Source organism: Dermacentor silvarum, chromosome 8 (assembly GCF_013339745.2).
Source record: "Dermacentor silvarum isolate Dsil-2018 chromosome 8, BIME_Dsil_1.4, whole genome shotgun sequence".
In the NCBI taxonomy this organism is placed as follows: Eukaryota; Metazoa; Arthropoda; class Arachnida; order Ixodida; family Ixodidae; genus Dermacentor; species Dermacentor silvarum.
The window spans coordinates 50,832,138-50,845,929 of record NC_051161.1 but is presented as its reverse complement, the minus strand read 5'-3'; the positions used below and the strand labels follow the sequence as shown (position 1 = coordinate 50,845,929).

Sequence of the window (13,792 nt, the reverse complement as noted above, 5' to 3'; positions counted from 1 at the left end):
ACGCGCCGCATCTCAAGGAGTCGTAAAAATCCTCATGGTGCTCGCATGCTGCTTGTGATTTTGTTGACATCGGCATTGGAACCAAAGAGGCCTGCACTATACTTACTGCTTGCATGCTATGATCTTTTGCTGTAATTGTGGCAGTTAGTTGGGCCTTGGACCTCGAAGAAAGCGTGGCCGCAATATCGCTGCACAGCCTCCAAGGTCGCTGTATTATCAATCATAGAGTTTCTCACTATAACACCTAGATGGTAATCTGGCGCCACCGTCTATGCGAGTTTCTTAAAGGGCGCTCAGCCATCATGGGAATGACGGGGTATGTGTCTGCGAGGCTTGTGTTGGCTGGTGATGAACGAGGCTTCGTCTAAAACGTGGATATGGCTACACAAATAATGCGTTCCTAAAATAAAATGTACATGAAATGCTTTCATTCACCCATATTACTTCTCTCAATAAAGTTATACTCACCTACAATGCAGAATCAAGCGAAGAAAAGCAAGAACAGACGACAAGTTGTTCCAAGGCGAGCTAGAATCTTGCCGTCTGTCCTCCAACTTTAGCGGCCAGCTGATCCTTTTTACATTTAATATAATTGTACATTCAATAATGAGTCCTCAAAATTAAATAAAACATGTTTTTGTGTAACAATAAAGCTATAGCAGGGTTTTACGTACTGTTTTAGTATGAAAATAATCATTGTGACAGAGGGAACGGCGCTAGCCAGGCGCGCCTTCAAGGCGTATGGCTCTCCGAGAACGATGCCAATTCGAAGTCACAATATACCGGCATTCCCATGCACACCACAGCGCAGCAGCGCCAGATTTCCCTCTATGTATACTAGTGAGAAACTCTATGTTCTCAATACTACGAATTTCACTACCTCCGAGGTTTGACGCCATCATTCAGTAAGCACACAGTGTGACGCGGGCACACTATTATTTTCAGAGTGAACACACAATTGCCATGCATAAAGAAATGCACCCTGACGGGGCGAAATATATTTATTATAAGAAAAAGGCAGAGGGGATTGGCCTGAATAAATTAGCGTGTAATTATAGCCAGCTGCTCGGGGTAATGATTAAGCGGAGATGTGCACCAAAAAGAAAAGGAGAGAAAGACGATGATGACGTTTAACGCTCTGTCTAGACTGTTTCTTCTTGTGTATTGTCTTTTGTTTTGCGCATATGCTTCAGCCTTTTAAAATGCACCAACTAGCCGAAGTGTCTTCGTTACGTAGGAGAGAGAAGCTGTCGCACTGAGTCAACAGGCAGAACTTCGTGTAGGAAGCCTCAACAATTTCTTACAAATTTACGCTGGACAAAAGGCCCACGCGAATGCTTTTTTTCGTAGTCCATACGAATAATTTATTAATGTTTGTTTTACTCTTGCCACTGAGCCTTACCACATAAGATTCGTATGTATTCTTGTTGGGTAATCTGCGTGTTGTCGATTAACACTAATATTTGGGAAGTCCCTGGCATTGAAAGATTATATTACAGCTTTGGCCTTCTGAAAAAAAAGTCTGATTTCTGCAATGGCGTGACTTACGCGACATCCTTACATATGTATGCGAGGTACATGAGCCATCCAGAAGTCGTTGCGCACGTTGACGAAATTGAAGAGTGTCGCACTTCGGGATCGAAGTTTCAGCTGGCGAGTACTTAATTTCAAATCCGAATTTAGACTTTTTTTTTTTTTTTGCAAAGAGGGTTTCACGAATGTAGCCTCGCATATAAAACAGTCGGCGCGCCCGTCGCATACACTCGAATTGACTATTTTAACTGATTCAGGCAGCTTACTTTTACGCGAGAATTTAAACCAGTCAAAAGACGAAAGACAGAGAAGAGACGCTGGCACGCACAACCACTGGAGATTATGTACCAACTGACCCAGATCGCAACTTTACCTTTACGTCTTTCAACAGTAAGTTATTGCCTACAGTGAAGAACTGACACTTTTACATTCGCTGATTTCAGTATACGACTGGGCAGGGACTAGACATGGGAAAAGCAGGCTATTTCCTCTTTTGTTGATGTTGCTCTCGTGGCAAGCAAGATGCAGGAGCGAGGTAAACTGCGAAAATACTATAAGCGGGTACGCGTCCGACCAGTGAAACAGTCTTTACGAGTCTGGCACTTTGACTTTGACCTCAATGTACTGCCACATGGATCAGGATTTCTGGTGTACACGGAAGCTTACGTCGCACGAAAGGTTGCGCGATTTTTATCACACGTCCTTGTTGTTCGCGAGAGCCTGCGCAGTTCGCTTACAGCGTGCGCACCCAACCGCAGCGGCGTACATATTTCGCGCCACTAGAAGAATTTTGTAAGTATATAACGCGCGCGTTTGGTGCTATAATTGGTTTATTAAGTAACGGATTCAACAGAAGATCTGTGCGGATTTGAAAAGTGAAATAGAGCCTGCAAGCTCCGGAAAATGCCGCAGCTCTAAACGCACGAAAGCAATACAGTTTACAAATGATAAACTTATACATTATTATCGAGACCAACATGAACAATGGTTTATACCTGCTCGTTGTAACAGCGCTGGTTGCAAACACATATTCCGTAGTATTTAAAACTGCAATTCTGTCTTTACTGCGACAGTTTTTTGACCCGTTATGCGCGTCTTCTTTTTTTTTTCGGTTCCTGCATTCCAGCCGACTCCTTTTTTGTATTATTTTTGTTTTCTGCCTCGTCAAATTTCAAGCGTTCCTTTCTCATAAGCCACGCAGCTGTGCGACCTGTACGTAGTGTATGTGACAGTGCACTTGTATCTGTCGGGTACACATCGCATCATTTGTGCCGTTCTCTCGTTCGCATCAGATTACGTCAAACATTACAATGTGTGCACCGTTCCTAAAATAGCGCAAGCAAAGTGTTTTCAATTTCGCAAAGAGCACTGCGGTGTTTAGCTCCGTCTCTGTGTGTTTCGCAGTCCTACGTTTAGCTCAACCCGCACGATATATGCGCCACCTTCGAAAACAGCCAGAACAACGAACGTCTCAGAAATTTGCCTGAACGTCGGCTCGTCTGCTTGGTGTGCTCGAAAGGTTTTGGAGCTGAGGGACATGGCCGGACCCGGCAGTAAGTGTTATTGCATTGCAGTGTAAGTGTGAAGGGGTAAATTCAACTGAAAAATTCAACACTTGGTCGTAATTGAGGCCCTTCGTGAGAAAACTATAATATGCTAGGAAAACAGCTACTTAAATTTCATACAAAAAAAGGGAGGAAACGCCATGCGAAGGGTTTGTGGAAAGAATACATTCACGCCTCGTAACGTGGCTCAGGACTGCACCGCTTTTAATAAGATCATTCGATCCACTGCATCACACTGTAGTGCGACCTAGCCGAATTACAATTCATTTGCCTGCGATGCTGTCAGTGGGACTAGGTTTCTAATAAGCACATTGAACGCTGATAAATCCCTGATTGCAGTTGCTTGATGTCTTTCCTGGAGATTGGCTAGCGTTCAATATAGTTCGAAGGGGGTGACATAGTCACATTAATGGCATCGCTAAAAATCGGATCGTAATTCTGCAGGTTCACACGAATATGGCACTGCATTTTGTTTTCTAATGAAAACGAATCCTAAGGGCCCGTTGCTCATAATACACTAATTTCATATCAAAGGGGAGGGGGGGGGAATAAAGAGGGAAGGCAGGTAATTTCAAATCAGAGCATAGAAAGCATCGATGCGCCGCTGCTCTTACACTGAAATAGGTGATTTTAAATACTAGTAATGGTGCGAACTTTGCTTTCTCAATAGTTTGGGGGTAATGGAGTTTATAACTCGTGTATAAAAAATAATTCAATTAATTATTAAAATGTATAGGTAATACTGAAAATGAGTACGCATAAGTCCTGTGTTTTTGTTTTGGTTTTCTTAGTCTTAGCTCAGAAGCACTCAATGATACCTGGAAAAACGGTCGTTGGAATATAAAAAAAGCAGGCTACTTATGATGAAATGATGGTCACGATTATGATGGTTACGATTATAGAATTACATTAAACATGTGTGCATCACTGTTGGTTGCTAATTTACGCTCCTATCTTCGTAGGTGTCCGTATGGTGGCTAAACCGCCGACGCCAAGTTTCTTCTGGTACACGGTGATACCGCTCGTCCTGATGCTGAGCACGCCTATCACACTAATGTGCGCCATCTCCTTCGTGATCACTCACAAGTCGTCTCCCTCCCTCGCCCTCGGCTCAGGATTCGGACAATTTGTTTACAGCGCATGCACTGACCAAGGCTTCGGTACGTTAGAGGCTTGGGCATTCGCGGTCACCTTCACGCTCTACAGCGCCCTCTCGATCCAGCTACTGGCCGGCAAGGCGTACCACGGCCCACCGACGTCCTCGGGGTTCAGGCCGGTCTACCGAAACTCGGGATTCACGTACTACGTCCTGTCAATGTTAATCGCCGGCTACTTCCTGATCGAGAAAGACTTGCCGGGATACCGAATCTACAGGGGCATACCATCTTTGGTTGTGGTGCTGACGATCGAGGGTGTTATCGTTTCGGTGCTCCTTTACGTGAAAGGATTGACGAGTCCCTCTCCAGGAGAACACGGTGCCTCCGGCAGCGCCGTGTTCGATTTCTACTGGGGACTCGAGCTGTACCCTCGCATAGGCAAGAAGTTCGACGTCAAGCTGTGGACGAACAGCCGATTCGGGATGATGTTGTGGCAACTTCTCGTGCTGGTCAGCTGGAAGGCTCAGGTGGAGACCACGGGCTGGAATTGGGCGATGGCAGTGATGTCTTCCTGCAGACTGCGCATGCGGCGAAGTTCTTCTGGCGAGAGGAGTCTTACATGCAGTTCACGGACGTCGTAGTAGACAGATCAGGCGAGTGGTAACACCGGTTTTGTGTCCGGAGCTTGACGTAGAGCCGTGGCAAAGGAGAAAGTGTATGTGTCTTGGTCGGAATACCGTGATAGCACACTGGCTTTGCATTAGTCAGCCGTGCTACTTATCCGTAAAGTATAAGAGCTCGTCACGGGGCTCATAATTTAAGAAACTAAGTTAACACACTTTGGGCGAAGGCAACACAGTAAATATACGCTCTAAATTAGTTTACTGCAGATCTCGCGAAAATAAACTGATTGCCTTAGAAGCATCTAACAACATTCACCACATTAAAATATACTCAGGAAGCAAAATCACTGGGGCTGTGAGATGTTTGCCTTCCGTGCCATATGTTATATACACGAGGAGCAGCATTTATAGCCTAACGTGTCCAAAAATGGTCCAAGAGCATTAAAGAAATAAACATTTGTGAAGGTAACTTATACGAAAGTGCTAGCCACCGAATGCAAAAGCAATAAGAGATATGTTTATTTTTGAAACGTTCCCCATTCAAAGTGCACCGGCCGGCCTTTTAACCAACATGTCATGGATATTAGATTTCAGTGCAATTATTAGCATGAATTTCTCATAAGAAACAGGCATCTTAAAGCGTATGGAAAGTCAAACGTGGAACACGAGGTCTACGAAATGATCACCTCGAAAGAAAATTTTTGCTTCCCGAGTTTGGAATGTCGAAGCTCTTCTCCACAAGCGAGTTCAACTGACAACGTCATTTGCACCTGATTTGTACGCGTTTATCACTTCTCTTACGCAGGATACCACTTATCTTGGGGCTTTATCGCCTTCATGGGCCCGATATACGCAATTCCGAACTTCTACATGGTGGAGCACTGCCCAGACATGAGCTTGGTCCTGGCAATTTTCATAACGGCCCTGGGACTGGTTCTGAGCCTGTTGACCAACTGGTGCAACCGCCAGAAACAGCTGGTCAGGGATGGGCAGGGCAATTGCTCCACCTTGCGTTCTCCAGCGATGGTAATCAGGGCAACGTACCAGGACAGCACTGGCAAAGAAAAGACCGATCTGCTGCTGCTGTCAGGATTTTGGTCGTTTTGTCGTCGACCCGACTACGTTCTCGAGATCCTCACTCACTTGTGCTGGGTGCTGCCAGCGGGAGGACAAAGCGTGGTACCATATTTGTGCACCATCTTTCACGCGTGCCTGCTGGTGCACACGACGTACCGGTTCGAGAAACTGTGCGCGGAGAAATACGGCGAGCACTGGAAGAAATATTGCTCGGTCGTCAAGTACAGAATGATACCTTACATATACTAAACTATCAATGCTTATGAAATGTTGGTTTATGTTTTTGATTTACGCCTGATTTCATGAAAGTAGTAGTGGAACGTTTTTTTCAAGTTCGTCCATGTTTTAATATAGCGGCTGCTATCTTTCTTTCCTTGCTATTTTAATCATTTGCAAAAGCAATGTGTTGCTGCTTGTTATACACACTGTGTTCTATCCGCAATATTTCCTTTGTGTTTAAAGTTTGACACTTTTGTGTCTATACTTTGAGTTTCTATCCTTTATGTAGAGTATTGTCAACCTCCCCGTATGCCCACCATCTTTTACCATTAATATTTCTGTTGCGGTCAAGATTTGACACCAGTTTCTTGTTTTCTCTGCGTTGTTACATGCTTTTAAATGGCAAATAATCGGGCCCCCTGGATGGCCTTATTCTCCTCGCTCATCATACGTGTATGTATGCTTTATGCATCCGGCATCTAATTAATTTTGTAATTATCACACGTCAAACTTCATTGCTAGGGTGCAAAAAATGCTTATGGTCAATTTTCACGGGTTAAATGAGCATTGTACGTTGTATCCAGACAAAAGAAACTGGAAGGAATACGCCGAGAGAACGAGCTCTATATCAAGGATGAAGAGCTCCCAGCTACCTGTACATTTGGACTAGGATGGCAACGTCCTAAACTACGTATTTATAGCACAGGCAACACAAGTGTAGATTTTGACTGAGAAAGGAAGCGCCAAATGATAAACACTGAGTTCGTCAAAAGCATTAAAGCCAAGCGCCACTTGGACGACTTGCGCAATCCGCAGCTTCAAACTCTGCATTCCACAATGTACGATACACAAAAAATAACAGGTACATCAACTAAACTTCAAATAGGACAGAACGTAAGAGCAAATCACAATATATAGGGACAGCCTGTCAAATATACAATTCACACTAATCCAAGCTAGAGAAATGAACAATGACTGGGAAAAGTTCTAGGTAAATTCTGCGCAAAAAAAAAAGAGAACATTCCGTAGGAGAACCAAACAAACTAGAAATTAACTCGAACTCGCCGATAAAGTCGCTTGAGGTCTACTCAGCCTTATGGCTGCCGCTGGTTGTAGTCGTTGCTATTTTTAAGTTACCCGTTCGTTGTCTTCACCGGGCGTTCGGAATCTCCAATCAGAGTTCGTTCCTTCAAAAAGGTCTGAAAAGAGGTTTGTTGGAGATCCATCTTACGACTTACTAATCGAAGCTACAAAGGTAACGGACGGTTGCGAGAGCTCATGTGCGCCCCTTTTCATTGTATTTCTGTGTATGAGTACTCATTTCTCTTTTTGGGCTTATGAATTATCGTTTTAGCGCTCACGGATGACACGCCTTTTACATTCCCTGTCTAAGCATTATACGTACGAAATAAAGACATAATTACCTTCCATATCTTTCACACTGTGGGGCTCTAGCCATTATTTTCCAAATTTGCTTTTTTTAGTGCGTAAGCATTCTTTGGCGTGTACCCCAGCCCCTTCACGCAAAAAAGTGTAATGCCTTGTATCTGCACAAACATGCGTAATTTGCAAATTTGACATTTAATCATTATAATAGTGTAAATGTAGGTGACCGGTGGCTTTATAAGCAATAAGAACCAATAAAAAAATGGATCACAGAGAATGCCCGTAGGGATACAAAGGGCTTCATAGAAAACGCATGGGGAAGCTTGTAGTAGAAGTGGGCCAAATGAAATTTGGGGGTGGGTCAACTTGAATATTAGGGTTGGGTCAAATTGAAGTTCGGAATGAGACATCTGAAATTTGGGGGTGTGCCAACTTGAAATTGGGGGTGGGTCCACTTAAATTTGCGGGTAGGCCAACTTGAAATTTTTGGGTGGGCCAACCTAAATTTGGGGATGGGCCAACTTGAAATTTTGGGGTCTGCCAACTGCAATTTGAGGTTCGGCCAACTTGAAATTTGGACGTGGTCCAACTTAAATTTGTGCATGGGCCAACTTGAATTTGGGGTGGGCCAACTTAAATTTGGGGGTGGGTCAGCTTTATATTTGGGGGTGTGCCATCTTAAGTTTGGGAGGTGGGCCAACTGAAATTTGGGGGTATGCTTCCGCATACTTAGACAACTCTAGTGGAATTTCTGCATTTCGTTTTCTCTGTAAAAGTCTACTAGAAGTCACGTGCACATAAATGTATCACAGCCGGGATGCGAATACTGTACCACTTCTGGCCTGCAATTTACAATTGAAACTCGCCATTGGTTTATGTTCTATTATTTCACCCTGAAAGTAAACGTGTGCGAAGCACGCCGTTTAAACACGCTTCCATTCCCCGATTTTCATTTCGCGTGGGAAGCAATTCGCTGGAGGCCATGCTGCGCACGATAAATGACATTTCACATAAGTGGTTGAGGCAAACTTCATGTTCATTTCAGGGTTGCCATGCCCGGAATTATGTTTGGTATACGACCTGAGGTAAACAAGGTAACAGGCTATGACCAATATACTGGCTTTAATCTCGCTAAATAAAACAATAAACACAAATATCACACACGGGGGTTTGGTACACTCCAGCATTTCCTAATCGAGGACTCATTTCGTGTGCTGCTGTCCGCGCAATACGCAAAGTTGAGTACCCGTGTCGTTAAGACGCACGGTGAAGATTTCAACCTCCACGCGCAATAGCATGCCTAAACAACGACACTTTGCGCCGGTGCTATAAAGCCGAGCATTGCCGGATTGCAAAATGTGAGCCGTATTGCACATGGCCAAATAACCGTGTTGCAAATGACAAATGGGAGCCAGGCTAGCATTTTGCTCATGCAATAACGGCCTGCTTCCGGTTATGGGCGAATAAATGAAAAAAAAAAATACACTCAGTCGCTTCTCGAAATAGAGATCGAACCTTCAACGTTTCGATTATAGAAACTGCACTCGTCTTTTTGGGTCGTTTTTTTTTTCAGAATCGATGTGAGAAATTGCGCATGCTGCCATTTCACCACCCGATTCTTATAGCAAGTACTGGTTTCCCGGTAAGTGCGTAGTTGTTCTTTCCGCTTCAGCAAATGCAGTTACGTGCTGTCGTTACTCGTCAGACGGACGGTCTCTGAAACATACGCTTAACGTGCAGCGCGACTCAAGCTTCAAACTGCGGGACGTTTTAACCCGTGGAGAAGCATCACCGGTGCTCTACGCGCATCAAACGCGATTATAGTATTAATGAAACCTATACGGCGCTTAACGAGACTTCATGCTTAGCTTTAGCGTGAGTGTGCGTATACGTTAGTATATGCTCCATCTCTCTGTGTCATTGTCTGTTCATTTTTTTTTTTTTGCCGTTGTCTATTTTGTCAGTGCGTGTATGATATACTTCACAGCTTCATGTTTAGCACGCACGTAGACTTGGTACTTAGCAGACAAATAATCGTTGACAATAGCTGACACTGCGAGGGCAGTGCCTTGTGTGTGCGCTACCCGCGAAGTAAAAACAGTCTATTTCATAAAACTACCATGACAGCCGCTGAAGGGAGAAAGGCATTGTGTACGCGATAATTCATGAACCTGCACCCAGAAGCGCGACAGTTACACGTACGCAGAGTGGCCGTGGCGTATATATTCGGCTATATATAGCGCGACGGAGACATCGGAGAAAATGCGCACGTATGCACTTAACAAATATAGGAGCTCGTATACGTTTGAGATTAAGATGCTTGGTTAGATTTATTTTGAGCGCCAGTAAACACATATACAAGTGCGTGCATCCAGACATAGTTCTTGCGAAGTTCATCGCTCATCAACCGATTTCCATGACAACGGTCCAGTTACGGTCTGATGGCGATCGGGTTGATGTCGGTATCACACTGCCAGGATTTCGGGACATGTACACCATCTTTCGTGTACACCACCGGGACATGTACATGACGATAACGATGGTGACGATTTACTGGCGTCCCCTTTGAAACGGGGCGGTGACAAATAGTCACCTAGCCTGCTTGAGTTACTGAGCTATGCTATACATGCTTTTCATTCTAGCATCTTTGTATGCACTCTTTATTCTTCTTTTTTTTCCCCTTTTCCTCAAAACTTCTCTATCTAACTTGCACCGCTATACCTATGCCGGCAACTGATCCCATCGTATCAATCTCTTCCCGGCTTTTTTCCCACCAATACTCTAAACGCCTCTTGCTTATCTCGACTGCTGACCGGTTGATTCTGCCGTCCACTTTAACTCCAAGTGCTTCTCGAAGGTGTACGTTACGTACGGGTCTCACTGGGTGAATCCCTTGGTATTCCATTAGGATGTGCTGAGTGGACTCCGGAATTTTGCTGCAGCAGACACATGCCTCAACTTGTTGCGAATATTTGCTTCGGTGTGTTTCTGCCCTTAGGCAACCAGCTCGAGACTCGAAACTCGAACAGCAAGTAACTTCAATTTGTGTTATGGTACAGATTTTCTCTTCTAATTTCTTTCTTATCATCCCTGTAAATCTCCATGGCCTTTTTTGTTACCATCCCTTGCGTCCAATTTACGCTCTCTATTTCTCTCACTTTCTTTTTGGATGACTCCTGGTTGTCTAATTACACTTTCAGTTACTCTGTACATGGTTGCCAACTTTCTTAATCCCTTCCTTGATTCTGTGTCCACGCTTCTTTAGGCGGAAAAACTTGCGCACTTTAGCCGCCCATTTATTGTCATCTATGTTTCTGACTCTGCGCTTCTCTGCTCTTCTCTGCGCTTCTCTGACTTCAAAAGAGGCCCAACTCATGTCACCCTGAACTGCGTCATTTTTTGGTTTTACCGCAGGTTCCCAAAGAAAAACAGCCTACCGATCTTTCGTTAACTTCCAACCCTGACAAGATATCCGATTTTAAGCAAAGAATGGCATTTGCGAACGTTAGCCGATTGCACCATTGCTCCTTTCAAGATTCCACGCATCACCTCATATTTATTTTAGCCCCATAGTGTTCTATGTTTCATTATTCTTGCTTTCCGCTTCCCTTTTATTTTCAGGTCATCTTGATGGGTGCTTAAGTAAGTCTTCCCTTCGTTTATGTATATGCCCATGTATTTACACTGCTTGACTATGGGCATGACTTGCTGTTGAATAGATACTTCGTAATTACTCGTCTCTTCGTTAAAGACCATAATTCCCGACTTCTCTGTGCCAAACTTAAGACCTAGATTTGTCGCTGCGTTGCCACATATATTCGCAAGTCTCTGTGAATATCTTGCATTGTCCGCTAGTAGCACTATGTCGTCCGCATACACAAGTCCAGGGACCTTCTGTTCCACCCTTTGCCCATTATGAATGCAAGATAAACCGAAACCTAATTCACTGCTTTTCAATCTCTTTCTGTGCCAGCAACATGAAGCGTGACAAACAATGCAGAGAGAGGAGGTCATCCTTGCTTCAGTTCTCGGTGAAATTATGGGAACAATCATGAATTTTCTTGTCTTTATCAGGACACACGATCTCTTTCATTTCGCAAAACGTATTTTTTATCCAGTCCGACACTCAGCTGTTAAGTGCCTTCCAAAGTGACATGATGGTAATGATGACCTCGGGAACTGCGGTGCATATACTCAGTGAAGGAATCGACGAAGAATCAAGCGTAATGAGGAAATAGAAGATGAAAACCTTCCAATTTAGGTTACATATGCGAAGCTTAAGTTTGTGACATGCGACGAGTAATAAACAGCAATGTTCTCTCAACTTGCGGCGACTTTTTAAGCATTACCGGCTATCCTAAATCACGTTTTTTTTTTATCAGACCTTGAGCATCACGAACTTGTGTTCGTCGTAAACATTATTCGCTGTATGAACAATTGTATTTCTAAACGCATTATGGTTCCACGTTCCTACTACGGGCAAATGGACTGCGCTAAGCAAACTACAGTTTGAAATGATCGAACTACGATTTACAGAGCTGTACATGGCGTCATATTCATCGTCAGAAAACACTAACGTTACATTTTTTTCAGTCGCAGTTAATTTCAGGCTTCGTTTAGCCCGTGCAAGAATACACTGTACCGACCGAATACTCGTACATCATGATACAAAGGATACCACATGGACGAACACAGAAACCGGGACAATGGGAAGGAAAACCTGCCGCCTCCCTGATGACTGGGCTTCTAAGTAGCTGTGAAAGCTTCGTCGTAAATATGCCAGATCAGAGCCTCGGCAAAGTGGTCGGACAAGTGGCTCTCTGAGTCCGCGTTTCCTTAGGCATTGCAAAACGGCGCTACAAACCATATATGAAAGAAGCACTCTCTTTCCCATCTGCATAAACAAAGGTATGATTTCACAGTACCCCCTTTTCACACGCATGTTAATTGCTTCAAATATTCCTTCCTTCCAAGACGAGTGTTGAAGTTTTCGTTTGCAAACTAATGTCACCATGTTTTCTTTATTTTTCCACGTTGTCTGTTACAGCAGTGTTCTGTTGTTTTGTATGCTGCGCGCGATTTGAGTCTATGTTTGTTTCATGTTCGCAAGTTTCGCATTCAGTTTTGTTTCGTAACCCACCATGCTGAATACTCTAGGGGGTTGGACTATCTATAAATAAATAAATAAACATTACCAGTGCCCGAACAAAAGAAAGCCTCAGTCTGGAGCCAACGTTTCGATAAGGAGACTTGTCGAAGCGGTGATTCCAGACTGAGGCTTTCCCTTGCTCAATCACTGCTGGCCAATTCAGCTGTCCATCATCCCGCAAGCCTTTTGTCTTGTTCGGATACACGAATATACGCAGACTGGGACATATGCCAAGATTCACACAAGAGTGTTCTGAAAAATAAATAACTCAGAACCGACCGCTCGCAGGTTATAAAAGGATGGCCTTCGCTCTGCCACCGTCTTCTTAGAAGTACTGAAGTATGACTAAGGCACTCTGACCTTTCTTTAATGCGATAGATCTCAAGAAGTTGCCACGTCACCGCTCCTCGGCACTCGCTAATAACTTGCGCTTTTCTTTTTTTAAACAACGAATTGCATTCACACTCTACATTGCGTGCATTTGTGTACACGTGAGAGGGGCTTGTTGGGCTAGTTGGTACATGGTTATACTAGGAGAATGCCAGCAAACTTGAAAGTAGAAAAAATCGAGAAGCAGACATAGACAAAGTGGCAGGAAGGTGGCTGGACTAACAACTGAACTTCATACGTGAAAACGACGTCACCCAAGTCCGTACTGAACATGCGCAAGGCACAACATAACAAAAACACGATCAACACTTTATCTATACACGTCTACACTGATCAAGAAATAAAAGCTCTTTCTTGGTAAGGAACACAGATGACGCGCTTACACATTTACACATAGATGCGATAGGCTTCAATCAACTCTCTTTTCTGCTGAGGCTTAACCTTCCCCAACATTGAAACGTCACTGAAGATGGCAATCATGGCATTACAACCGCACTCCTTACAATGTAGCGGAAGATTACCTCCTGTGCCTGTGGGTATTAGATTCGCATGCTCACGCCTCCGATCATTCACACAGCGACCGGTTTGTCCTATGCATATCTCTACCACATTTCAAAGGAATACTGTACACTACACTTGTGTCGCACGTACAGTGCTTCGCGACATGCTTGGCATTGCACGTACTCTTTCGCGAACTGTGCTGCGAGACGTCAGATTGGTTTGTTCTGCGCCTTGTAAGCTTGCAAAACTTTG

General features: G+C 44.1%; 1 protein-coding gene across 1 annotated transcript; it reads left to right on the top strand.

The window, feature by feature from the left end:
* Positions 1-2,840: 2,840 nt before the first annotated feature.
* LOC119462125 (uncharacterized) lies at positions 2,841-6,750 on the top strand. The gene is made up of 3 exons (XM_049672845.1): positions 2,841-3,086; positions 4,061-4,832; positions 5,604-6,750. Exons 1-3 carry the CDS (start codon positions 3,071-3,073, stop codon positions 6,142-6,144), a joined length of 1,329 nt encoding a protein of 442 aa, XP_049528802.1. The 5' UTR covers positions 2,841-3,070; the 3' UTR covers positions 6,145-6,750.
* The last annotated feature ends 7,042 nt before the right edge of the window (positions 6,751-13,792 follow it).

Excerpts from the sequence above, each read along its gene's own strand:
- LOC119462125 (XM_049672845.1), top strand. Across the intron at positions 4,833-5,603 it reads ACATGCAGTTCACGGACGTC|TTATCACTTCTCTTACGCAG; the intron begins GTAGTAGACAGA and ends ATTTGTACGCGT.